The 27430-nt window shown below is 63.7% G+C and overlaps 1 protein-coding gene across 2 annotated transcripts in view; it reads right to left on the bottom strand.

The window, feature by feature from the left end:
* FAM19A5 (family with sequence similarity 19 member A5, C-C motif chemokine like) overlaps window positions 1–27430 on the bottom strand; it is a 156922-nt gene that overhangs the window by 41277 nt on the left and 88215 nt on the right. For both annotated transcript variants that reach the window (XM_021091359.1, XM_021091360.1), the window contains exon 2: window positions 13703–13852. In XM_021091359.1, the coding sequence (XP_020947018.1) occupies window positions 13703–13852 (150 nt within the window). The remainder of the gene's footprint in view (window positions 1–13702; window positions 13853–27430) is intronic.

Genomic DNA, 27430 nt, shown 5'->3' on the forward strand with positions numbered 1-27430 from the left:
TCTTCAGGGGTCATGCTCGCCCCCAGGGACTGGCAGGCACTCTGTGGGGTCTCTGGATGCACGGGTCCCCTCCTGTGGGCGTCCTGTTCCAGATCCAGTCTGGCAACAGCAAGGGTCAGGACCCCCGACGGCTGCCTCAGAAGCAGCCGCTCCCCCTGGCTGGCTCCTCCCGGGGCACTGGGATCTGGGAGGATGCCCGGCCCTCAGGGGCACAGACTTGGGCCAGCTCCTCACCTCCCGCCTCAGGGCTGCCTGGCGTGAAAGGGAGGGAGTGGCCTCGGGAGGAGGATGTGGGGGCTGGGGGAGGATGCGGGGCCTCGGGGCCTGGCAGTGGAGCAGGGGCAGGGGCAGGCATGGCCCGGGCACCAGCTCCCTCCCACCTGCCACAGACACCCTCATCTCAGGGGACGGCCCCAGGGAGATGAGGGCCCCTGGCTTTGCTCTGAGAGCAGCTCCAGGGCTGCGAATATTCTGTGTGACATCCTCACGGCGGGCAGACACTTACAGACCACACGACACAAAGCGGACGCCTGATGCCAACAGGAGAGTTTGGTTAATGACAGCGCGTCAACACCAGTCCTGCCACTGCAACAAATGCACGAGGAATGCCAGGGTTGTCTCTTAATAATGCCGGGATTGTTATTTTTGGCCATGCCTGTGGCATGTGGAAGTTCCCAGACCAGGGATCAAACCTGCACCACAGAAGACAATGCTTGATCCTTAACCCACTGAGCCGCCAGGGAACTCCAGCAATGCTATTATTACTGCTAATAATGGGGGCGCTGTGGGGGGAGGGGGAGGTGAGAACACTCTGTACTTTGTGCTCTATTTTTCTGTAAACTGAAAACTTCTCTAAAAATAAAGCCTATTAATTAAAAACAAAGAAAAAACGCCCTCTCCAGCCAGACAATGTGGAATACCACGTGGCTGCCTCCTCAGTCGGATAAGAGGTTGGCGTGTCTCCCTCGGAGCCACAGAACGCAGCCCAGGGGCTCTGCCGGCTGTCAGACCTCACAGGATAGAAGTCCCCCTCGGTCTCCGGGGCAGCGTGCCCAGGGCCCCCCAGGCCGACAGCTGTGGACGGAGAAATAGGCTGGACCCTTTTCTGCCATCTGTCTGTCTGTCCTCAGGGTGACCAGCATCCCTGGCCCCTGGAGCCTGGCCTCAGCCCTGTGGGAGGACCCTCAGGCCAGGCGGGGCTGGACGCAGAGTGGGGGGCGACGGGGGGACGAGAAACGTGGGCTGGACCCATCACTTCCTCCCTAAGGGTCCATGAAGGTGGAAAAGGAAGCAGGGCAGCACCCTGGGGAGAAGGCGGGGGGGGGGTACAGGGTAATTCACGCGTGATGCAGCCCCCGCCCTCAGTTGATTAGACAGCGAGCGATGATTAGCTAATTAGCTGTAATCTAATCAGACGTAAGACCCATCACTCCCGTTCTGCTTCAAAAACATGCTTTAGAACTTTACATAAAATCGTCTCAGTTGAAGAGGCCAGAACTTTTCCGTAAGGATGCCAGAGAGGGGGCCTGAGACCCGTGTGACCCCTCAGGCCCATGGACGAGAAGCAGGTCACAGGCCAAAGTGGCGTGCTGGACAAGCAAGCAAGTCCAAGGCCACGGGGACCAGCCCTGCCTGCCGACCACGCGGCCGGAGAGGGGAGGCTGGGACCAGGTTAGCAGCAGGGGTTTCTGTTCATCCAAACACACCAGGAAGCTCGGGAAGGCAACAGCCAGGCCGGGCTGGGGGGCGGCAGCAGGAAGAGCGCCCCTGCGAGGACTCAGACGCGGGATAAGCAACGCTCTGCACGTCGCTGAGCAAACAGCCCCAGAAGCGGGCTGAGGACCTGGACAAGACGCTTCACGAGAGACGCCGTCCAGCCGCCCAAGAAGCCTGTGGGATCCAGCTCGCCCCCACGATCCTAGCCCCACGCCCGGCGGGCCGGCTGAGTCTAAAGAGGCCGACGGTCACAAGGGCTGACGAGAATGCCGGGCGGGAGCCACTTGCAGGCCCCATGGAGGCAGGGTCAATGGCACAGCCACGTCGAGACACGCCTCGGCTGTACCTACCGTCCATACGGCCACGCGTGTCCCTGCCGCTCCGAGGGCACAGTCTACCAGAGACACGCATGCGTGTCCACAGGGGCTGGGCTTCCAATGGCTACAGAGTCAAAACCACCAGGGACCCGTCCCCTCCGTCCCCTTCGGCGCAGACGATACGTGACAGCACAGCCAGGCGGTGACACTGCGCGTGGCCGTAAAAGTAACAAAACATCCCTGCACACGACCCGGGGCTCTCAAGGCCACAGAGGGTGAGAGTCGCCAGGCAGGGACGTCTGTACGTCACCTGACTCCTTCCATGTGCGGTTCCAGGGACCGGGACCTTGTCACGGAGGAGCGGGGCTGGGGGCCCGGCCCCGGGCTGGCAGGCTGTGTGCAAGCCTCGGCGGGCTTCAGCTCAGTTAAAGTGTGTTCTCTTTTTTAAAGAACACGTTCATTTTAGACTTCCAAATGCTATGAAAGGTCATGAAATCTTTTCCGAACCTGCCTGCACAGGGATGTTTTTGAACCTGGAACTGTAGGGAGCAGCGTCCCCAGGTCCGGGGATGAGAAGCGTGGCCGCCCCTACGTCCCCCTGGGCTTGGGGCGCTTCCTCCACGATGTGGGTGTCAGAGGCACGCTCACACTCGAAGGAGAGGCTGCGTCTCTTTATGAACCCGAACCCGCTGCCCTCGGTTTGCTGCCCCTGGAGGCGGAGCAGCCCCGTCGCCGGGACACACTCGTGGCGGGTACCGGGGTCTGCTGTTTGACCTGTGCCCTCACGCCCGCCCTGGAGGGACCCTTGCTTGAGGTCACGTGGGCAGCTGGCACAGGCCCTGCAAGGGCTTGGGTGCCTTTACCCAGCGTGCGGCTGCAGTCATGCAGCGTGGCTCCCTGCTCACGAGGCTGTGACCAGACGTGAAGACTGAGGCTTCCCCGTTCCGGATAAAACCTGCGTGATGTCGGCTGTTCCACAAGAGCCAAGGATGCCGAGACTGACGACCATAAAGCCAAATGCAGAGCGGCTACGGCAGAGGGGCCACAGGCGGGACCGCCCTCACCCGGTCACCCTGGCCCTGAGGGCCCACGTCCCTCCCGAGGCCCCCCGACCCCCCAGGGCCCAGCAAACGCGGTGCCCTCTCTGCCACCGGGGCATCCTCCCAGGCGTCTGGACGATTAAGGGGAGGCCCGGTTCCCCTCTGCGGCTCCTGCAGAGGCAGCGCCTCCCTCCCCACCCGCGGCCCTGAGAAGGAAGGGTGACTGACGTCCCAGCCCTGCTGCCCCCACCGCGCCCCCCAGCCCAGGCTCTGAGCAGCTGTCATGGCCTGGAGCCCGGCCACCGGGCCTGCAGCCACATCCCTGGGCTCAGCTGTCTCCTCGCTCCCTGTTGGCCTCACCTACAATCACCTGGGGGCAGCTGAGCCCCCAGACCTGATCACAGGCCTTGGCTTCCTCCTGCCTCCCCCGTCCAGCCTCCCCAAGGCCCACCCGGAAGGCTGTGCAGGCACCTGGGGGCACGTAGGGGAGCTGCGTCCACGTGGGCCTGAAAGTGACCAGAGCTGCCCGCCATCCATGCCCATCCATGCCCAGGATGGGGCAGGCGTGCTCCCTATCGCCCCGACGTCCCCGGATCAAAGCGTCTGCCAAGCTCTTTTAAAATAAGACTCTTTTCTCTAAGATTTCCCAGGCTTTGGTTTTGTTTTTTATCGTACCGTTTATTGGAGCTTGAAATTTCAAATACCCTGAAAGACCGTGAGAGGTCAACCAAGAAGGGTCTCCTTGGGAGGGGCAGAGCCCCAGTGCCCGCGCCCAGCCCCCAGGGGCGCCCCTGGCACGACCAGGCCTTGGGGGGGCCGCACGCACAGGAGAACTGGGGGGCCTCACCTAAAAAGGCAGCGGGTTCTGGGGTGGGAAGAAGGGCGGCCAAGGACGCCGAGCCCCCCCTTCTCCCAGAGGGCCCCCACCCCACCCCCCTTTCTTGCCAGACCTGCACAAACCGTAGCGGTGCCTGAGTCCACGCGTTTCACGGAAGCTGGACCCTCCCCCCGAGAAGGGGCTGGACTCGCTGGGAGGGAGGGGCCGCGGTGTCCAGCTCCCCTGTGTCCCCCACCCTCAGACTCAGCCTGGACGTGGCCGGGATGGCAGTCGGGGATGCAGGCACTCTCCCTCCACGAGGTAGGCCCCAGGCAGGGCCACGTGCCAGGCCACGGGGCTCGGGGGACACTCCTCGTGTCCAGAGACGGGCTGTGGACTGGGGCCAAGGGCAGCCCTGGCCTCCAGGCTGAGCACTGGTGTGACCCCATGCTGGGCACGTGTGCAGGTGTACAAGGCATGGACAGGAGGCAGGGGCCACTACTCCCTCCTCCGCAGCCTCCAGCCCAGGAAGGAAGATGGACCGTCCACCAGGGGGCTGGAGGGCACTGTGTCCCCAGCATGGCTTGCTCAGATTTGCCCCTGACGGTACCCAGTGCCCTGCTGCCAGCGAGTGCCCAGATGCCTCCCTGCTGACGGCCACCTGCTCCTGCTCCATGCGGCCCACGGATGAGCATCGGTGTCACCTCTTCCAGGAAGCCTGCCCAGGTTTCTTCCCGAGGGTCTCATGCTTTCCACCCTCTCCCCATGCATCTCAGGGCACGATCAGGACCCTTGGTCCCCTCTTCCCTGGGACCCCCGGCCTCTCACTGAGGCCACCGGCCTGGGTGTCCTCATTCTACGCCTGGTCAAGGCCAGCGCAGCACTGCCCAGGCCCCTCCCAGAGGGAACTGCAACTTTCGGGTGGCTTTGAGGCCCTGGTGCCCCTCCCCTGCAGCTGACCGCTCGGGACAAGCTCCAGCCCTCAGGCGGCCCGGGGTCTGTCCTTGAGCATTTGAGAAGATAAAGCCAGCGATTCAGCTCAAGCCTTCAGCAAGGACCTGGTGCCGTGCGAGCACCTGCATGCTGGCCTTCAGGATGTGGTGACAAAGCCGCCACCCCCGTGTCAGCTGTGGCATTGCTCTGGGGCTGAAAAGCCTCCAAATTTAAACTCCACTCAGAGGCTGGGGGCTGCAGAGCTGAGCGCCCCCCACCCCTGCCCACCGCCTCGGAGGAGGAGACAGCCGTGGGCAATCTCCGGGGTGGTGGGCCCGTCCCCATCGGCCCAGTGGACCCGGGGCAGAAACGGGTGTAACAGGAGCTCCCCCGACCCCCGACGAGTGTCCGCGACGTCCCTGAGCCACAGAAAGAGGACGGGGGTTGGGGGGGGGAGGCTGCCCACACCCTCCCTGAGTCAGGGCACGCGGGTCCCTGCCAATGGCCTCAATCAGAGCACGAGGGTCCCTGCCCCCCGCCCCCCACGCTGGGACGCATCCGCCCTGGTTCTGGAGAGAATTTCCTCCCAGACGCTTCAGGGAGATTTCTTCTGCACGGGCTGATTGTGCTCCGATGTGAGGAAAAGGTATAAGACGAGGGAGGCGACCCCAGGAGCTTCCAGGGCACGGGTCTGGCGCGTCCTCCTTCAGAAGCGTTTTCACGTGTCTCCTTCTGTCTGAAGCTGCTGTAAACGGGGCTGTCCTCTGAGGCCGGTTTCAGGCCGTTCACGCCCCTGTGGAGCCGAGCGATGGGATTCCGTCCACGGATCCTGTATTCTGCCACCGTGCAGAAGTCCCTGGCTGCTCCTGCGCGTGCGTGCGTGCGTGGTGTGTGCGTGCGTGCGTGTGGACTCCTGCAGGTTTTCTCGGCAGCAGGTGATGACACCTGTCAACAGACAGCTGCGCCGCCTCCGTTCCCATCAGGATGACTTTTCTTCACTTTTCTTGCCCGACGGCCCCGGCCACGCCTCCAGGACGGCGCTGAGGACAGTGGCCCCAGCAGGCATCCTGGTCCTGCTCCGATCTTTGCTTTGCCCTGAAAGCATCCAGCCTTCCCGTGGAGCGCAGTGTCTCCTGCTGGCTTGTCCCGCTGAGACGTTCCTTTCGTTTCCGTCGTGAAAGGGAGCTGGCGTTTGTTGAGTGCCTCTTCTGCACCGACGGACGTGGTCGCGTGACGTTTGCTTTTATCAGCACGCGTCGCATCCGCCGGCGTCCTTCCGTCGATGGATCCGGCACCTTGAGACACAGCCCGCCTCGTCCCGACGTAGATCCGGCCTGCGACCTGGAGAGGCGGCGTCCCGTGGAGGATGCCCAGCAGCTCCCCTCTCCGTTTCTGAAACTGCGGCCATCGGGGCCACCCGGCCTCAGGCAGGGCGTTCACACGTGTTGCCTTCTCTTCGTGCCGGAAGAGGGTGAGGAGGGCAAATTCTCCTCTAAAGCTGGCAGGATTACCAGGGGACCATCTGGTCCCAAGCTTTTCCTGCTGGGACGCGATCAGAAGACCACCGCATCGTCCTCCTTCTCACGGGTCTCCTTGGGTTCCCACTTCCTCTCGAGGCAGTTTGCGTGCTTCCAGGAAGCTGCCGTGCCGTCCACGCCACCTACCGTGCTGGCACACAGCCGCCTGCGGGCTCCTTCCCACCCTCTGCGTCCCGTGAAGGGAAGGAAAACTGAAGAGCGGGCCCTCCTTTCGGCTGCTGACTTAGTAATTTGAGCCTTTTCTCTCTCTCTCTCTGATCAATCTATTTAAAAATAAAGTTTTAATCTTTATTTTTATCTTTAAATCGTTTATCTTTAATCTATTTTTAATCTTCCCACGAATCAACTTTCAGCTTAGTTGATTTCCACTTTTTTTTCCTATTCTCTGTTTTATTATTTATTTATTTATTTTTGTCTTTTTGCCATTTCTGGGGCCGCTCCCATGGCATATGGAGGTTCCCAGGTTAGGGGTCTAATTGGAGCTGTAGCCGCCGGCCTACGCCAGAGCCACAGCAACATGGGATCCGAGCCGTGTCTGCCACCTGCACCACAGCTCACGGCAACGCCGGATCCTTAACCTACTGAGCAAGGCAGGGATCGAACCCGCAACCTCATGGTTCCTCGTCGGATTCGTTAACCACTGAGCCACGATGGAACTCCCTCTGTTTCATTTATTTCTATTCCAATTTTTATTATTTTCTTCCTTCTGCTTGATTTGAGTTTAGCGCCTTCTTTTTCTAGGCTTAATTTAAGGTGCATAGGTTTCTTTTTAATACGACCGATGTACAGGTCAGTTTAGGTAATGTACATTTTCATGACGGTGGGATACAGCCGTCTCTGAGAATTTAACATGACCCGCAGGTCGCTGCTAGCCTGCTGGGCACACCCCAGGGGCAGGTCTAGCAGACTCCGCAGAGCAGGGCGGCTCCTTTGCCCACAGTTCAGAGAGCTGAGCTGACCTGCTGGAGCCACGCGGCTGCAGAAAGCACATGCACACTCTTCTAAATATGCACAAATACTCGTGCCCACTTTTCTAAGTATTGGAACACATAAACGCTTTTCCCCCCAAAGACTGAGGCCTGATGTCCCCTCTGTCCCCTGTCCCCTTCAGAAGCTGCCTCCTTTCCAGAGTGGGCTCGGGGGTCTGCCCCCTGCTGACCCACGGAGGTGTGGCCACTCACTCACCTGCTGCTGCCAGACTCCCGAGAGTCTAAGGCACAAGCGGGACCGTGGAGCAGTGCAGGTGGGCGGGGCTCCCTCCCTGGGACGCAGGGGAAAGCGCCTCCAGGAAGCCTTCCTGGATTTTCGCTGCCACACCGGCCCAATTCAGGCCCCATTAGGTTTGTGCTCCCCCATGGCAGCCTCTGCACCCCACCCTAGCGCCCCAGCAATGGCTCTGGGGGAGGCAGGGGGATCGAGCTGAGGCTGCAGAGCCGAAGCGCCAAGGCCCCCACCTGATGGAGGACTAAAGGCCATACCACCTCCATCCAGCCCTCAAGGTGGCGAGCTGCCGTCCTGGCCCCCCCACTCCCCAACGGCCTTCTGGGAATTTCCAGCCACTCCCAGCTCGTCTGGTCCCTCGGGGCTCCCTATCCTCTCCAGCAGCATCCAAATGGGCTCAGGTGCCTTTGGCTTTTCTTCTGAGGACCAAAGCCTCTCTCAGCCTCCCTGCCCCTTCTCAGGATCACAGCGGGGGCTCTGACCACCCAGGGCAGCCACTGTGAGACTGACGTGCCTCAACAAACCAGGTTTCCACGTGAACACTTTCTGAAAGCCGGTTTTCACCCTCTCTGCCAAAGCAGATGCCAGGCCCCGCCCTTAGGAGTTAAGGACCAGTCGTCTGCACCCGCCTCTCCTGCCAGACCTTCTCCAACCAGGTCCCCACCCAACCGGGCTGCAGGACAGCCTGTCCTAACCCCTGGCCCTCCCACGCAGGGAGGATGGGAGGTGCCGCCCCACCCCGCTTCCCAGGCCACAGGGACGTTCCTGGGCTTCACCTTCCACGACCCGTGCATCCTTGAGTGGATTCCGTGAGTTCAGAGCTGTGCACGCATCACGGCAATTTGAGGACCTCTCCATCCCCAGCAAGAAACCTGCCCCCTTCGCTAGCAAGCGCTCTCAGCCCCGGGGGCTCTGATCCGCCTGTCCTGGGAGCCCCACGTGAGCGCAGTCGTCATCTGCGCCCTTGGGGTCCAATCTGCCTCCCTCCCCTGAGCCTCGTGTCCCCGGTTCATCCACGCTGGACTCGTGTCCATCACGAGCGTGCATCGTGCGGACATGCGTCTAACCATGTGTCCGCGGACGACCGTCTGGGCTGGTCCCACCTCTGAAGAGCTGCATGTCGCTGCGAACGTGTGTGGACAAGCTTCTCCTGGGAGCCTCCCAGGTTCCAGCAGGAGGGGAACGGCCAGGTCGTAGGATAGCTCGTTCGATGGAGACCATTTTGCAGAACAGCCGCTCCGTTTCACATCCCACGAGCGGCGCGGGACGGCTCCGATTTCTCTGCCTCCTCATCGACACGTGCTACCACCTGACTTCGTGATTCCAGCCACGCTGCGCGCAGGATGTGGTTTCTTCCTGGGGCTCTGATTTGCGTTTCTCTGATGACCCGTGACCGCTAGTATTTTTTTCATGTGCTTACTGGCTAGTCCCATGCCTGTCCTTAAAGACGTGTCTGTTCAGATCTTCCGACAATTTAAAAATTGTGTAACTGCCTCTCGCTATTGAGTCATAGTTCTTTACACGTTCTGGACGAAAGTCCCTTAGCAGATCTACGATTTGCGGGTCCTTTCTCAGATTCTGAGGGTTCTCGCCACGTTCTTCCTGCTGTCCTCGCAAGCGCAGACCTTTCCATTTTGATGACGCCTCATGTATCTATTTTTTCTCCTGTTGCTTGTGCTTTTGGGGTCACACCTAAGAATCCTTTGCCAAATCCAAGGTCACAGAGAGTTAGCCCTGTTTTCTGCTGCAAGATTTGTCTTTTCAGCCCTTAAATATTTAGGTCTTTGATCCAAGTGGAGGTACTTTGTATATATGGTGTGAGGCAGGGGTCCGACTTCATTCTTTGCATGGAGGAGTCCCGACATCCCAGAGCTGGTTGTTCTTTCCCCACCGAACGGTCTTGGAGCCCTTGTCAAGAACCAGCTGATGTGACGTGAGGCTTTATTTCCGGACCCTCAGCTCGTTGCATCTCCTGATGAGGAGCCTCTCAGGGCGCCATCCTGGACCCTCCCCTGGGGGTCGGCTTCCTACCGGCGGGGACCCATCCTCATCCAGAACCATGGCAGCACAGAGACCCCGCCCCACACGTGCCCCTGCTCAGCAGGGCCCCTGGAGGCTACGTCTGGGGCGCACTGCTTGTACACTACTGGGCACAACGCACCTGGGGGACAGGCGGCCCCGCTTGGTACAGCGTTTAGAGGAGCCCTCTGCACACCACCTGTCCCCTCAGTCTGAGGGCCATGGTGATGACATCCACGTGTGACCCCAACCGCGGATGCAGACGGGCGTGGCTGGCAAGCTCAGCTGGGGCCTGGAGCCGTGGCTGCACCCCCGCGCCCAGACCCTGCTTGTATCTCAGGCTCCCAGGAAAGGAAAGCACGGTACGAGACCCGGCCCCAACGTTCAGGCATGTGACATGGGGGCAGTTATCCCCGGCTCGGGAACACAAGGGCCAGGTGGCCTAGAAGAAGGGGGCTCGGGCACGTGCCACTGGTCAACCCCATCAGCCCAGGGGGTGCTGAGCCCGGCACGCCATGCACAGAGGGCCCTCTCCAGACTGTCCACCCAGGCTACGGCCTTCTCCCCAGCGCCACCACGCCCCCCCCCACAGGCCTGTGCAGAGCTCAGCCACCGGCCTGCCCACTATCCCCCACAGGCTGCAGGGATCCTGCTGGGCTGGGCCTGAGACCCTCGCTCTCCCCTTCCCCCCACGGCTGGGGCAGCGAGGCTTCAGCAACAAGCCTCCCCTGTGCCGCACGCCCGTGCCCAGCCCTGCACACCTCGCTGCTGTCTTTAATTTCTCTCCAAAGAGTTTCAGAGAATTCAGCGCATGGGAGGAAGCAGCTGTTTATAAAGAAAGAGGCCGCTTCAGGGGGAGTGGGAGCTGTGCGTGGCTGATGTTCTGCCATGTGCTGGGTGGGGTGCGGCTCGTGGGCTGGGCCTCAGTCCTCTGCGGAGGGGGGTGGGTATCAGGCCCACACGTGTTTCCAGCAAAGGAGCGAGAAGCCCGGAGTCTTACAGAACAGCTAGCGCCCGGAGGGACCCTTTAACGCAGGCGTCCCTGCTCAGGGCAGCCCCGAGGGAAGCCCTGCTCTGTGCCCGAGTGTGAGGACACGTGGCCTGGCTGGCAAGGCCGGGGGTTATTTGAGAACCGCTTTCCCTGATGGTTCCATGAGCTGGAAAGAGCCAGTCAGGTGCACTGGGTCACCTGTATACAGTCTGGGGATGGTTTGCCTGGAAACGCTTCAGACTCAGAAACATGGCCAGGAGCTCCCTTCTCACCACTAGCCCTCTCCTTTCACGAGAGAGGCTTTTCTGGCGAGCTCCTCTTCATCCCTCAGCACCCTGCTCAAATGTTCCCTCAGAGACGCAGCTTGGCCAAGGTCCTGGTAAGAAGGGCCGGCCATGCTCTGGGGTCCCAGAGCCCCTGCCCCACAATCTGGACCCCAGCCCCAGGTCACTGCATCTTCTAGGTAGCAAGTACCTGAAGTGTTGATCCCTCCTGACAGGTCTCTACCCGCAACCGCACACCTTATCTGGATGGACGAACGGGTGAGTGGATGAATGAATGATTAAGTCAATAAATAGATGAATAAACACGGAACAGACGCAGCTGGGCTCTGGTATTTCAGGGCCCCATGGTTCCCAAACACAGTGGGGTCAGCATAAACCAACTCAGTTGAAGCCCGGCTCACACCGAATTCCAACCAACCCAACGCGGAACAAGTTTTGTCTTTAGCAGTCGTAACTCACACACGAGAAAACTTATTATGCACACAAAGCCAGAAAATAGAAGAGCAAAAATTAAATTAGATGGCAGCCTGGAAATGCCCACTGTGCAAAAAATGCCAGCTAACTGATGTGTGTGGCCTCCCTTGAAAACGGCCGGGTTTTAATTTGGGTCTCTGGGCCCCAGCTCGGGAGGCGGGGGAAGGCTCGCGGGAGAGGGGTGAGCGTGCGGATTCGGATGAGCAGACCCAGATTCAATCAGTAATCAGCTCTGACACGGACTCCCCTGCAGGCGCAGAGCTAATGAGCAGGGGAAGGGGAGCGGACTACGCCCCCCGCCGGGCCCGCACACCCCCCGCCCCCCCAGCCTGGAAGGATCCATCACTGTCAGCCCAGAAGGTGCTGCAGTGCTGCTGGTGATGGGAGCTGCAGGCAGGGATGCGGCCACTTAGCCGGGCTCGTGGGGGCCCTGGGATCCACTGGGCAGAGGGGGTCTGGGGTCAGCGGAGCTGCCACCTGGCCGTCCAACCAAACCCAACCACAGGGGTGATCTTACCGACAAACAAGGCTTCTGAGGCACAGAACCGGCCCTGGCACAGACTGCCCGCTGCTCCAGTTCCACAAATGGCACCCGCAGCCTCACCCTTCACTTGCCTCCAGCCCCCCTCCGACGCGGCCTGGTCCCTCCCCCCGGTTTCCCGGGCTGGCTCGTGAGGTGGGTGGCATGTGGCCGCAGGGCCTGAGGGCGGAAAGGTAGGTGGAGGGTCCCAGAGCCCCAGGCCTCCACGTGCTCCTGGGCGAGGCCCCCAGCTCAGCCCCAAAGGTGCACAGGGCATCCGGGTCTGGAGTGACAAGGACCGGGCCCGCTCCCTCTGGACAAGAGCCGGGGCCCCTCCACCCGTCCTTCCCCAACCAGCTGGAGGCCCAGTGGCGCCAGAGCTCCAGGCCCCATGCAGACTCGCCGCCCCGGCCGGACCCCTGGACAGTCCTGGGGAGGCCCGTGGGTGACACGGAGGGGTCCCTGAAGCAATCAGCCCACCCCCAGGAGCCCGAGACGCTGCGGATCCCTCCTTGGGGGCCTTTCCCCTCTGGGGGCTGCCCTGGGACCCGCCCAGCTCGTCAGAAAGGCCTCTCCATGGAGAGGACACCGTCCCCTGCCCCAGAGAGCCCCACCCCCACCGCTGGGGACTCCCAGCCAGAGTGGCCGGGAGCTCCCGATGTCCCAGCCCTGTGCTCAGTGCACCCGTGACCTCTGCCGTGACCTTCACCAGCACGGCCGGCAGCGGGCAAGGGGACCCTCCCTGGCCCGGGTCAGAGCAGACGGGGGTTCCCGGGCAGAGGCGGCAGATCTGAACCCAGAGCCGTAGACCCAGAGCCGGGCAGGGGCCGCAGGGGATGGGGGAGCCAGGCCAGAAGAGCCAGGGTCCAGCTCCAGCCCCGGGGACCCTGTGCTTGCTCGGGGCCACAGCAGGACGGACAGGCGGGTTCCTCGGACGCGGCCCCCTCGACTGCCGTGACCAGGTCTCCCCCAGCCCTGCGGAAACGAGGCCCCAAACACCCTAAGGAACCTGGGCCGACACGGGCCGCCCAGAGGAGGGCATCTCCCCTCTGGCCCAGTCACCGGGCCCCACCCCCGGCCCCGTGGCCACACTGCGTCTGCCTGGGGTTGCCCAGGTCTCCTGCTGGACCACCCAGGCCCTGGCAGGCTGCACCCGGCCCTCCCGCCCAGCCCACCCAGCGTCTCCCGCACCAGGGCCAGGCCCACGTCCGTGCCCTGGAGAAGCTGCAGAGGCTCCCTTTCTCCTTGCAAAGAACGCCTGGGGTTCTGTTTCTGAGGAGAGTCCCAAAGGCTCCGCGTACTGAGAGGCCTTAACTCGGCCGAGACGTGGACACAACGCGTCTCATCAGCAGACGGCTCAGCCTCGGTGGCCACGCGTGAGGGCGCCACCAGCCCACCTCACAGGCGCATTGGCTGTCCCAGGAGCCTGCGGGGGCCCTGCTGCATGTCACCACATCTGGCGCTTCTGCCACCTGCCCCGAGGGGGAGGAGCCCTGGGCCTCACGGGCACCTCAGCCAGAACGCACAGGGCATTCACATTCAGGCTGTCTTGCAGGTGGCACCTCCTTCGTCCCCTCTTTCCACAGCAACTTGCCAGGACATGCCCTCGGGCCATGTGGGCACCTGCTCCCCACCAGCCCACAGTGCCCCAGCCCGTGCCCACAGCCAGTCGGCAGGTGCTTGATCAATGTGGCGTGGAGGGCCGGTCCAGCCCGAGGCCTGGCCCACAGTCAGGGGCCTGGGGGAACATCCCGGGGAGCGGGGGTGTCAGGCGGACCCTGGGCTCGCAGCTCCCGTGACCCTCGAGGGCTGCCCAGGGCCTGGGCCCTTACCGTCCACGCAAGCGGGCCGGGCTCTCGTGGTGCCCGCGATCTGGCCCTTTCTGCACGCGCAGCGAGCCGTCTGCCGGGCAATCGTCCTCCGTGGCTGGCTGCTGTCCCGGTCCAGGGTCACAATCTCACAGGTGCCGGCGGCCAGCTGACCTGCAAGAGAGGCAGAGACGGGGCTGAGTGGACGCGCCCTGGCGTCGAGCCGCCGGCCACCCCAGCTCATGGCGCAGAGCCCACCCAGTGCCCGCAGGGCCCGCGGGAACGGAGCCTGCTCCCAGAGGGACAGCTGAGCCACCTCGAATGATGCCGACAGAGCTACCCTCTAAGAGACGCATGCCAGGCCAGGCCAGTGACCTCCCATTAACGCAGCGACGCTTTGGTGGCCTAGCCTGAGCCGACAGGAAATTCAATGCGGCCCTGTCTGAGTCACGGCTGGAAATGGAGCCCCTGGTGCCACGACGAAGGACTGGAGCAGTCGGAGCTTGGCGACGTGAAGCCAGGCTGGCCCAGGGTGGGGACCAGCCCAAGCCCATCTCGGGACTGCTGAGGGCTGTGCCAGCCCCCATCCTGCAGAGTGGGGGACCCGTGGTGACCAGGCCACCAGCCAGGGTTTCTCATGCCCCCACCGGCTGGCACACGCAGGCACACTCTGCACACCTGGTGGATGGACTTGGAGCACAGGGAGAGGCAGGTGGGATTCTGGTGTGAACACGTGGGAAATGAAGCACGGACTCACAGGCCACACGGGTACAGGCATCCTGGGCACACACAACAACACCCAGGCTCCCGGGACATGGCCCGCACCCCCGCTGCCCCCTGGGGACACTGCCCACTCCCTGAATGTTGCCCCCGCTCCCTCGTCCAGGGCACGGGATGGGGTGGGGAGGCCTGGGCTTCGGTCTGTCCCCAGGCTGGCCCAGGGTGCGGAGAAGGGACACGTTTTGTTTGCAGGTGACGACGCCATGAGATTCCTCGGCTTCCTCATCCCCCACTTGACCCCTCGGTCCAGGGAGCACCATTGCTCCAAGGAGCCCCTGGGGCCTGGCAGAGGGGTGCCCGCTCATAAACCACACATGGCCTCACCCAGGTGCTCTGGATGGGAACGCCAGTGACAAAGGCAGCGCCGGCACTGGACAGAGGGCGCCACTCACCCAGGGGGTGGGCGGGTCCTCCCCCAGCCTGGCTGGTGCCCCCCTGCATGTCCCCAAGCTGAGCCCAGGGGCTCCTGGTGAGCCCTCGCCAGCTTCTGCCTGGCCAGGCTGCCTCAGGCTCCACCTGGGCATCCACTCTACAGCAGCTCCACCCACTCACTGCCTGGCTTCCAATCCCTCAGCATGTAGTAAGCACCACTTGTATGCTGCCCTCTGCACCGGGCCCTGGGACCAGCGTGGGAAAGCGGGCCCTGGGTGGTGAGGCTCCTCCCAGCTCGGGGCACCGGCCTCGTGCGGACTCCAGGCCTCCCCACGGGGGTCAGCGGGAGACAGGATGGCGTGCACGCTGCGGCTCAGCACAGGGACAACGAGGAGGGACGCCCGGGGAGGTCCCCACGTGCACACAAGGAGGGTGGCAGCGTTCAAGCCCCAGAGGAAAAGCGGCCTCTCCCTGGGGCTCCCGGCAGCCCTGCCTCCCGCCCCGGGTGCCCTTCCTCCTTCTCGGCGCTGCGGGCAGCCCCCGGGTCCTCTCTGCAGCTCCCTGCACAGGACTTTGTCACCAGTGCTGCCTCCAGGTCCCATCCCGGCCTGGGGCTGGTCCAGGGCACACACCATGAGCCGGCAGGACGAAGCGTGTGGGGCAGTCACAGGCTTTGTCGCCCAGGCCACCTTGACCCCGAAGGGGGCCACGTTGGGGTGTGACCTGACTCCAGAGACACGGGGGTGTCTGCAGGGGTCCAGGACATGCCCGGCCCAGGGTCCGGAGGCAGCTGTGCACGGCGAGCCCGACCCAGCCGCCCAGAGCCCGAAGTTCGCGGGGGACCACGCAGGTGCAGGAGGAAGGATATGGGACCGCGGGGAGGCCGGGCAGCCCCTCGCCAACGGCCGGACCCCACCCTTACTGAGCAGAAGCCCCGGCTCCACAACCAGCACCCCGACGCCACCTCCCTGAAGACTTGGGCTAAGATTTTTTTTTTCTTTTTTTTAACGGCCACACCCGCGGCGTATGGAGGTTCCCAGGCTGGGGGCCCAATCGGAGCTGCAGCCGCCGGTCTACACCACAGCCACACCACACGGGATCCAAGCTGTGTCTGCGACCTACACCACAGCTCACGGCAACACCAGATCCTTAACCCACTGAGGGAGGCCAGGGATCGAACCTGCGTCCTCACGGATCCTAGTCGGGCTCGTGACTGCTAAGCGACAATGGGAGCTCCTTCGGCTGGGATTTTAACGTGCACTGGCTAATGACACACAAAATTATATACGGTGATAAGAACGAGGCAAAAATAAACAGACGGGTAAATAAATAAGTGGATAAACAAACGCAGCAGCAGCGGGAAGCGTGTCGGGGCAATGAGGGGGCTGCTCGGCGGCTCCGGTGACATCAGTGCTGAGACCCCAAAGACGTGGCTGCGGGATCTGGGCCGGTCCCGGAGCTCACGGTAAAGATGCTGAGGTCGCGGCCTGCGGTGGCTTTGAGCCGCGCGTGCTCTCGTGGGGCGGCTCTGCTTCTCCGGGTCCTCAGTGATGCCCACCCTGACCCCGACACCTCTGGGTGACGTCAGAGGCTTGTCTCCTGCGGACCCCAGCCCTGAGCGCTAATGAAGCAACAGGCCAGCGTGACCCACCACCTACGCCATGAACTGACCGGCTGCGGGGCCTCAGCACCCCGGGCCCCACATACTGAACCTCCTGAGCCCGGACCCTCATTTGTAAAGGGTGGCCGGGCAGGGTCACCGCCAGGGGACCGAGAGGGTCTCCACGTCGAGCGTGCCCCTCGCCTGGGCAGGTGGCGGCCCAGCAGCCTCATCCCAGGCGCCAAGATTCTCTGCCCACCTCTGTGGACCAGCGGCGCTGCAGGAGACAAGGACAAGGAGGCCAAGGGCCCCTGGCGTCCTCTGCCCACGCGGAGATGTGGCCGAGAGTGGGTGGCTGCACAGGACATCCGTGCCCGGGGGCTGCCCTGATGAGGGCCACAGGCTGGTGACCGAAACCCCGGAATTTTTCACCCTCGGGCTGGAGGCTGCAGGCCTGACGTGGTGGCGTCGGCAGGGCCGGTTCCCTCTTCCTGCCTCTCGCGGGTCCTGGCGGCTGTGTCCCTCGGCTCGTGGCCATATCGGTCCCGCTGTCCACGGCCCCCTGGGGTCTCTCCTCTCCTCACGAGGTCACTGGTCACACTGATTACTGTCCACTCAGTGACCTCATCCTACCGGGACCACAGCTGCGAAGACCCTATGTCCAAATGGGGTCCCCTTCAGAGGTGGCAGGGTTAGACTGGCACGTCCCCTCTGGGGACACTGCAAACCTGTGAAAGGAGGAAAGCCAGCCTCTGCCAGGGAGGGAAAGCCCGACAGGGAGTAAGCTGACTCCGGGGTCTATGGGCACGTGTCCCGCAGGGCTCTGTGCGCGGCGGGAAACCACACGTCCCAGCTCCGGGCGCCGTCGAAGACCACGTGTCTCAGTTTATTCGTTACCAGCTCACGAGACGCCTGGGACTCAACTGGTCTGAGCAGCGTCTGGGCCTCTGCCCGGCCCTGCCTTCGCCGTGGGTTCTGCTCTGTGGACCGATTCTGAACTTGGCTGTGCCTTTAACACGCCAACATCTGCTGAGCTCACCGGACTCACCAGAGGCAGAGGGGAGCCCCCTTCACGGGGCCGGGCCCTCCCTGTCCGTCCACACCTGACCTGTGGCTCCCAGGCCCGGAACCCGTAGCATCGCACTCGACCTGCGTCCGGGTGCGGGGCGGCGCTGGGAGGACCCCGTCCAACCAGGGCTGAGGTCGCAGACCCCCCAGCCCTCTGGGGGTCCTCGCAAGCCAGGCTGCGGCCCCTGCACTTGGAATCCCCTCTGTTCCGCTCGGGAGGCTGGCTTGTCGTGAAAATCTCAGTGCTGCACACCTCAGCCCCCATCTCCTGGGACCAGGCTGGTGACACTGTGACAGGGGGCATCTTAGCTGAGCTGAGGTCGGCCAGGACCCTGCTGGGAGGTGACCGCCAGGCCTGCCAGGCCCCTGGGAACAACTCTCCCAAGTTGCACGGCACCCACCCTCCACCCCCGGCTCCTGAAGCTCAGGGCAGTGGGGTGTCCACCCCAGGGCGTGCAAGTCACACCTGGAGCAGAGAGGGCGACAAGCCCCCGAGGCCCGGCCAGCCACAGATTAAAGCCGGGAGCTGTGAGCGAGGCCTCCCGGTGGAGCTGGGCCCTGGGCCCCGGGCCCCGAGGGGAAGGGGGAAGGGGCCTGCAGTGGGGGCCCCTCCAGGCTCCCTCTGCTGTGGGGAAGGGGGATGCCAGGAAGCTTCGAGAGGTTCGGCCTCTTCCCCGCTTTCTTGTCTCATCTCTGCTCTGTGTCACACATGCACGCCCACACACAGGGGGCACAGCCTCCAGGTGCAAAGAGGCCTGTGGGGGGCCTGGCCCGGGGCAGGGCTGGGGTCCGGGTGGGGGCCTGGCCTCCAGGTGGAGAGACAGGGACACTCTGAGGACAGAGGCCAATGTCCTCCGAGGGTGTCCGGCCATCCTGACCCCTGCTCTGCACCAGGTCAAGGCCGCCACCCCGTCCCCTTGCCCAGAGGGGGTACCGAGGCTTGGAAGGAGGGGGCTGGGGTCTCGGAGGAGGAGCAGAGACAGAGTCTGGGAGGGGGAGAGGGTGCAGGCCAGCCCGCCGTATGGACGGAGCCGGTGAACCGGGCCGGCTGAGCTGCACAGGGTGGAGGCCGGGCATAGGTCTGAGCTTCTCTCTGACTCCCCAGGGCCCGGGCAGACCCAGGATGGCAGATCCCACAGCCGAGCACAACCCTGTGCCCTCCTGGCTGCCTGCTCTTCGAGGGGTCCTGTCTGTGCACCCCAAGACGTAGCTGGCATTTTCTCCAGGTGGAGCGATTACAGTTTTCTTTGTCTTCTTGTAAGTATTTATTTTTAAACTAGGAGCTTGCATTGCTTTTAAAACAAGAAAGGGAAAAAAACCGTTGCAAAAATAAAACAAGCAAGACATCGCAGTTGCTTGCACACCGTTCCCAGGGTGTGCACGGCCCACGCGCGGCCACGTCCGCCTCCGCGGAGGAGACTCGGGCTGGGCGCCCTCCCCCCCGCGCCGGGACCCACAGGACCTGCCGGGGCCCGGGGTGAGAGTGCCAGTGGGCACACGCGTGTGCCCGGGGTGCGAGCTGGAGTCGTCTTAGGAGACAGGCAGCAACACAACCATTTAACAAAAGCCAGACGCCATGGGGAGGAATGGAAAGAAAGAAGAAAAATGCTGACTTTCGGCCGGCCGGACCTGCCCTCCGGCAGCGTCTCACCAGACGGGGTCACGCAAACCCCTCGTGCTCTGGCCTGATTTGCCGCCTGCCCCGGCAACACCGTCCCACTGCCCCCGGGCACTGTCGCCGCTGCCTGCAGGTGGGGGTCCCACAGGACGGGAGAGCGGGGACCACCCCCTGGAGAGGTCGCTTATCACCCCCGTCCCGGCCCCTGATGTGGGAGGCAGCCCGGCCCCGCCTGGGGTTCAGACGTACGTCTACCTGCAGGACTGGGGCCTGCCTGGGGGCCTGTCCCGGCCGCTGGCACAGAGCGGAAGGCCGCCCGGCTGGTGGTGGCTGAGCCGGCCGGGAGCAGACCCCCGGGGTGCTCACTGCGGGCGGGCGGGGCTCACCTGAGCTGCGACTCTGGGCTGGACCAGACTTGGGGGGGCTACACCGAGCCCCGGATGGCCCCCCACAAGCTGAGTGTCGTTATCACCCCATTTTCTGTGGCTTTTACACAAACAGTGCACGGAGGATACTCGTGTGACCAAGGGGCCCCCGGGGCCTGGGGAAGGGACACTGTGGCGACTTTCTAAGGCGCACATGCCCAGCCTTTGGGGGGCCCCCTGGCCCCGGGACCCCACAGGCCGTGGGCGGGGGGCTGCTGGAGCCCGAGTTCTCGTGGGCGTAGGCCCTGCTGCTGGGTGCTGGCTGAGCGAGTCAAGGTGGTCAAGTTTCATGTGTCCCCTGTGCCAGGCCAGGCTCCAGAGCCCCACCCGGTCCCCAGAGCGGCGTGGTCACCTCCCGGCCGAGCCCAGTCACTGGAAAGACTGAGCATGACCCAGCAGGTGGCGCTGAAGTCCTCGGGTGTCACTTCCCTGGAAGGACGGCTGACAGGACAGAGGGACAGACGCGGCGAGGATGGCGTTAGCGACCACAAATGGCAGCCCGGGCTGGGACCAGGGGAGACCGGGCAGCCGAGGAGGCCAGCAGGGCTGAGTAGGCCAGGAGCCGGAGCTGACGGCGAGCAGGTGGGGGCTGGGGCAGGTCCCCGACTGGAGGGGAGGGGCCCCGTGGGAAGACGGGAAGGCGGGTCTCTCCCAGCGAGGGTCCAGGGCCCATGGAGCTCCCCTGGTTCTGAGAGACCCCCCACCAGCTCTGGGAGGAGGAGCCCGGGGGCCGGAGGCCTGGGGAGCTGTGTCACTGGGCTTTTTTTCTTTTTTTTTTTTTTTTTTTTTTTTTTTTTTTTGCTTTTTAGGGCCACACCTGTGGCATATGGAGGTTCCCAGCCTAGGGGTCGAATCAGAGCTGCAGCTGCTGGCCTACACCACAGCCACAGCCACGCCGGACCCTTAACTCACTGAGCGAGGCCAGGGATCGATCCCGCAACCTCATGATTCCCAGTGGGATTAATTTCCGCTGCGCCATGACGGGAGCTCCGACACTGAGCTGCTTTTAAATGAGAATCACGGTCAAGGGCACAGCGACGCCCCCCCCCCACCGCCCTTGAGCCTCTTCCTTCTCCCGAGACCTGTGGTTCAGCCCAATGGCCCCACTCTTCCTGCAGCTGCGGCCCCACCAGCGACGGCGATGCCCAGGAGGCCCAGGGGACCCCATGGGGACACATGTGAATCCCTGGGAAAGCAGGGTCCATGTTTTTTGGGGGGTGTGATTTCTGGCCTCTAGAAGGTCTCACACGGCCTCTCCAAGCAGGTCCTGGGCATGCAGAGGGCTGCCCGCTGGTGCTGGAGCCAGGTGGCTGGTACCCACTCCCGTCCACCGCAGGGCTCCCCCCCGGCCTGGCCTCCACGCTTCCCCCGGGTGTTGGCGCAAAGCCATTCCCCATCCAGCCCCCTTGAGGGACTGGGTCCCACCGGCAGGGCCTGCCCGCTGCTCTGACCTGGGTGACTTCTGGACTTCTCGTGCACACGGGGGGACGCAGCTGCCGCTCTCCTGAGCTGACTCCGCCTCCCAGGCTGCGGAGAAGGGCTCCAGGCTGGTCCAGGGCCGCCCCCCACCAGCCTTGGCAGCCCCTCCCTAGTGAGAAGGGCCAGGCAGCTGCCCCAGGGGCTGGCACGTCGTGGCAGAAGAAATCAGACGACTGATAAGAGGATGGAGAGGAAACTCCGGTCCCACCGGCCCCGCCGGCGACAAGAACGCGCAGGCGGGATGGTGGGACCTGTGAGTGGACCTCTAGGGGTCTGCACCGAGGCGACAGAGGAGGTGTCGGCAATCGACACGTCACCACGTGTCACCGCCACAACCAGAGATCCCGCGGTGCCCCCGGCACACTCGGGGGTGCGGGCTTGGCCTCTGGAAACGCTGGTGCGGATGGACGGCTCCCCACGCCCTGGCAACGCATCCCGCTCTGCGTGCAGGGTTTTGATTCTGCTCGTGGGGCCCCTCGTGCTGCGCGCTCGCCATCCCCCGGGGTCAGCAGCCAGGCCACGACCTCAGGCCTCTGCTCCCTCCACGCTCACCCGGGCCGGGCATTGTCATGACACATGTCCCTGAGCCTGTGCTTGGCCCGTTTCCAAAGGGTTACATGGTGAGAAAATACTCCGAGCAAATCGGGAGAAAGACTTAGAGGGATGGCCAGTTGGGACAGGGTGGGGCTGCCTGGCGACGGCGGGAGCAGCAGCCCCTCGGAGGTCCCTGGCGCTTGGCCAGGACGGGTGGGAGGGGCGGGCTCCCCTCCCCCTTCTCTCACGCTCTCGTGCGCGTGGAACGTGTCACCGTGTCACCGTGCATTTAAAACTGCCCCGGAGCTCCCGGAAGGCAGGAGGCCGCTCTGGTCAGGCAGGAAAGGCACTTTGCCGCCCTAGCAGGCTCAGAGCAGCAATTATGAGATTACTCTATGATTACTGATTTTATTATGTGAAACCCAACAGCCAGCTTGGCCTGAGGCCAAGAGACAAGGTGAGGAGGCAGACGGATGGGGGCAGGGGTGGCGGGAGCCGCCGGGGGTTGGAGCATTGGGCGGTGGGCGAGCTGGGGACCCCCCAGGCCTCTGCTGTCTGGACCCAGGACACACAGAGGGCACACTCGCCCCTTAGACACTCAGGACATGCTACGCGGAGCCCGGCCCCATCTCCTTCGAAGGAGGTCACACAGGGACCTGCCCAGCGGGCTCCGATGGCACCTGCCCCCACGGCCCCACGCCCCGCCCGCCCGGTCGTATCAGAGGTCCGGCACCACCACCCCAGGGCCCCGCCCCGGCTGGCATGCCCTCTCCTGTTGGCCTGAAGACGGCTCCAGCCCAAACCCCCAAACCACAGACCCACGGCCCCTCTGTCTCAGGCCTGGGGCAATGGGGTGCCGGCCCCCGACTTTAGCAGGCTGTGGCTCATGACACGTGGCATCAACAGGGCACTTAGCCCGGCTGGCGCTCCCGCCGCAGCTGCCTCCACAGGCAGAGTCCTGGAGTCCTGGCCAAGCCGGGCAGCTGGTCCCCCCACAGCGACCCTGCCTGGCTCCGCTTCACAGGGGATCTGTCAGGAGGACAGGGGAGGGGGCTGAACTTGGGACAGTTGGGGACGGGTCACACCTGCAGGCAGATTATCCTCCCGGCTCAGAGCCCGCGTCCAGGGCCTTCTCCCAGCCTAGACTCGCGAGCCTCTGGTCTCCGCCCTGCGCTGCGAGGCTGCGTTCCTCTGGCTGTGCCCACTCACTAACTGACGTGGGATTAGGGCTTCTCCAGCAAAGCCACAGACCCTCCCACGAAACCCTCCCAGAGTCCAGGTGAGGGTCCCAGCCTGCTCCTGCTCGTTCCTGCCCTTCTGTCCAGGGCCACGCCCTCTCCTATCTGGGGTCCCCTCCCCACCCCAGGCCACATCCTCTTCCCAAGCAGGACACTGGCTGAGCTGGGACAAGAGGCAGGCGGGAGCCCCCTCCCACAGCCGGGCAGCCTGTGGAACCTCCACCAGGGGTGACGGGGCCTGTTCTGCAGCCACCTGTAGTTCTGCCCTCAGGGAGGGAGGGGGAGCCCCTCTGCGCACCAGCTCCGGGCGAGGCCTCTCTTTGGAGGCACCAGCCCTGCGCGCCCTCCTGAGAACAGCCTGGCCGGCCCGCTACGAGCCCGGCTTTCTGATCTGGATGCGAGCAGGTGGAGGAAAGTGCAGTGGAAAGAAGAAGAATGGCCGTGTGTCCCGCCATGAAGCGGGCTTCCCGGGCCTCCCAGGGCCCAGATCAAAGCCTCTCTAGTTCAGTTCCCTCCAGCGGCCTTTCCATCAAATCAGCGGCCCGCCCCCCACCCACGCGCCCCTTCCCCGCCCCCAGCTCCCTCAGGCCTCACAGAGCTGCAGGTTGGGCTGCGGAGGCGCCCGATGACCTCAGCTCGCGGGAGCCACCACACGGCTGTCAGGACCTCCCCCTGCTGTCACCGCCGCTGCCATCAATCTGCCGAGGACAGGGCGGTGCCCAGAGGCGGGATGCTTGTCCTTGAGATATGAGATGGCAGAGACAGCTGCCAACTCGGCCTGGAAATGGAGACGCGGGAACCATCGGGGGCCCCTGAAACCCCCTCTGCCGCCACACCTGGGGACAGAGACGCCTCCCGCCTCCGGCACCACCACCCAGGGCCCCGCCCCGGCTGGCACGCCCTCTCCTGTTGGCCTGAAGACGGCTCAGCCCGAACCCCCAAACCACAGACCCACGGCCCCTCTGTCTCAGGCCTGGGGCAATGGGGTGCCGGCCCCCGACTTTAGCAGGCTGTGGCTCATGACACGTGGCATCAACAGGTCACGATTCTGAGTCTCAGAGAGGCCTGGGGCCTGGGGTCCTGACTGCCCAGCAGGAGCTGGGGGCGGACAGGCTGCACTCAGACTGGAGCACTGGCCGCTGTCTACACTGAGTCACCCCAGCAGCTTGGGGACACCCAACCACACACCAGGAAAGCTGAAGGAGTGAGGTTCCCCCAGCCTCTCAAATGGTAGTGGGAGAGCCCCCCTCGCCCCCGGCACCCAGAGTGACTCTCACCTGGGCCCCCTGCGCCGTCCCTCCATCTGCTCACTTGGGCTGGGGGACGAGGCGGAGGGCTCTGGCCTGCAGTGCTTCGTCTGACCACAGAGCCCAGGCACCCAGCATGGTCACGGGGACACTGCCTGGCAAGAGGCCTCGGGGACAGCAAGCCCCCGCTCTGGGTTTCTTTGGGGCTGCAGGCCTGGGGTCAGAGGACCGGGCTCCCCCACATCTATAGGAGGCCTGGGAAGGCTGGGGGGTGTCAGCTCTGCCCACAAGGAGGACACACGTGACAGACTGGGGCTGGCCGGCAGAGAGGTCGCCGAGGGCTCCTGGCAGGTCCCCAGACCTTGTCCACAGCAGCCAGGCTCACGTGACCTTCAGGAGTGGCCGGGCCTTGGGGAGCCCTGGGGGGAGCAGAGCTGGGGGGCCAGGTCACACTGTCCCTGGAGTCCCCGCCAGCTGGAGGCCCCTCTCGTGGCTGGCTGCCCTGCGGAGCCCTGCCTCCGGGCCAGGGCTGGACGGCCTGGCTCCCTTGGGCTGGTGCTGGGCCTGGCCGGGTGGCTTCGGGCAGAAACGCAGAGGGAGCGGAGCCCCTGGGAGACTGCACCTCCTGCCGCGACCTGGGCGCCGGGTCCGGGAGAGGCTCCGGGTGGATCTGGCGCTGGCCCAGGCCCTGGTCCTCTGCCGACGCGCGGGCCTTTGTGAAGGGACAGCGAGGGGACAGAGCACTGGAATCGTTCTCCTTGAGGCGGGAGCGCTGCCCTGAAACGGCCGTTATTAAGCGCCTGGCCCGTCCAGCTGGCCTGCTGTCAATTATCCCCCTGGACGCGTCTGTTAATGAGGCGAGTGCGGCTGGCGGGTCCCCGCGGCCCCCGGGCCCGGCGAAGCTGGACCACAACGCCGTTGGCACAGCATCGTCAACGCGGGTAATTACGCTGCAGTTTACGACTTCACAAAGGTCAATAAAAGGCAGGCCAGCATCACCGCTGCGAGGATGGAGCAGCCCGCACCCGCTGGCTCGCACCCGAGACCCCCGAGGACTGGCGGCGCCTCGCCTCGGGGCCCTGCCCGCATCCGAGGCGCCCTGAGTAGGTTAAAGCCGGGACCTGGAGAGAGAAGTGGACAGGGAGGGACAGGAGCTTCCCTCGGCTAGAAAGAGCCCAGCTCGGTCCTGCGGCTGAGCCCCTACTGGGGACTCTGGACGCTGCTGGGTCAGCAGCACGGGGAAGACCTCGGCTCTGGGGGGGGGAGGTGTCTGGCCTCTGCAGGGCCCATTCCCTGCACCGCAGGCGAGACACCCCGGGGCCCCCCAGGCACCTGAGCCCAGAGGCGTCACAGGGCCATGTGGGCGTTTCCTGGGCAGGGCGAGGTGTCCACAGAGGGCCAGCCAGAGCAGCCCTAGTGAGGAAAGGACCCACTGCCCAGACTGCTGGGGACACTGCCAGCCCAGGTCTCTCTCCTGTGACCCAGGATCCTGGGTAAACTGGGCTTTAGAAACATCTATTCTCAACAGACACGGTTAAGAGAATAAAGAGGCGAGCCACGGATGGGAGACGATGCTTGCAAATGGCACATCTGACACACGGCTTGTATCAAAACGCACACAAATGCTGAAAACGCCACAATAAGGAAGCAAACAACCCAAGTGAAAAACAGGAAAGTGGTCTGAGCAGACACCTCCCCCCAAATGGCAACCAAAGATACTGAACATTACTTGTTATTAGGAAATTTCAAATTCAAACATCGAGATACCACTCTTCCAGCTATGAGAACGGCCGAAATCCAGCCACTGACGTCACCAAATGCTGGCAAGGATGCGGAGTCCCTGGAACTCTCTTTTACGGGGGGCGGGGTTGCAACTGTTCAGAAGAGTTGGGCGGCTTCTTACAAAACCGAACATTCTTTTCGCTTAAGAGCCGGCCCTCGAGCTCCTGGGCGTGCACACTGATGGGTGTGAAAAGCCATGTCCACACACAGAACATCACACGTGAAAGTTACAGGTGCGCTGTGCCCCAAATCGCCCCCAAATGAAAGCAACCTAGGTGCCTTTCGCAGGGAGTGAGCCGACAAAGCGTAGTCCCTCCAGAGAACGTGACATTATCCGGCCCTAAAGAGAAACGAGCTGTGGGGCTCAAAACGACATGGAGGCCCCTTAACTGCACGTGACCGAGCAAGAGGAGCCAATGTGAAAAGTCTACTTCCTGCAGGGTTTCAACCGTAGGACATTCCGGAAAAGACGCACACGCAGAGCTCAGCGGCTGCCACGGGGTTTTGGAGAGGAGAGGGTGGGAGATGGGAGGGGCAGGAGGGGGGGCACAGGGCAACTCCAGCTGCAGAACTCCCCGGGCGATACCGTGAAGGACCACAGCGTCAGGCATGTGTCAGGACGCGCACCGCCTTGCGACACAGAGTGACCCGGGTCGTACACGGACTCAAGAAAAACACCCAGGAGGCTGGGCGAACCCCCAGGGGCATCCGGATGGTGTCCAGGGCAGCCGGGCTGTTGGGATCACAGGAGCCCACCTCAGTGGAGGGGGTGGGGAAGGGGCTGCCGTAGTCACCATGGACCAGTGGAGTCTGCAGAGCCAAAGGCAGAGGGGAGGCAGAGCTCTGTCCCCAGCGGGTGGAGTCGTGGGATACGGGACTCTGACACCGCTGCGCACCGAGCCCTGAGCCGACCATGACATACAGGCAGGTGGCTCAGCCAGGTCCCTGGGGCTGCCCCGGGAGGGAGGTGAGGCCCACAGGGGACGGTCCCAGTGCTGATGGCTCACCAGACACGTCCAGCCAAGGCAGAGGCAGGTGATTACACACAGGTGGCACGTACACAGGTGGGCACACAGGTGGGCACGTACACAGGTGAGTGCACGCAGGTGGTTGTGGTGCTGTCAGCCGAGAGGCCCAGGGGCAACAGCACCCACGAGCATCAAGAGCACCCAGCACCCACTGTTGGTCTCCAACGCCACTGTCCCCGGAGAACCAGGGCTCCTTGGAGAAATGGCTTATTTTAGGACTGGGTGGAAAGGTACAGCCTGGAGCCTCTTTGCTCCAAGAAGGAAGGAGCTGCTCACAAAACAGACAGGATGACGGGGTCGGGCAGGCGTGTCAAAGGCACGCAGGTGCTCCCGGCGCCCAGAGCTGAGCAGGTGAGTAACCAGATACACGACGCTGGGTTTCCCCTCGAAGTGCGTCTGGGCTGACACTCAGAGGTGACCCGGTCAGCCGGCACGCAGGGAGCAGGGTGCACCTCCGCTGAGAAGCCCAGTACCGATGCAGGTGCGCTGCCATCCTCCAGGGGGCGGGCTCGAGCCCCCGCTCCTGAGTTCCCGCCCCCAGCCGGACTTCCTCCCAAGGGCCCAGGACGGAGGAGAAAAAG

Source organism: Sus scrofa, chromosome 5, assembly GCF_000003025.6.
Source record: "Sus scrofa isolate TJ Tabasco breed Duroc chromosome 5, Sscrofa11.1, whole genome shotgun sequence".
Classification (NCBI taxonomy): Eukaryota; Metazoa; Chordata; class Mammalia; order Artiodactyla; family Suidae; genus Sus; species Sus scrofa.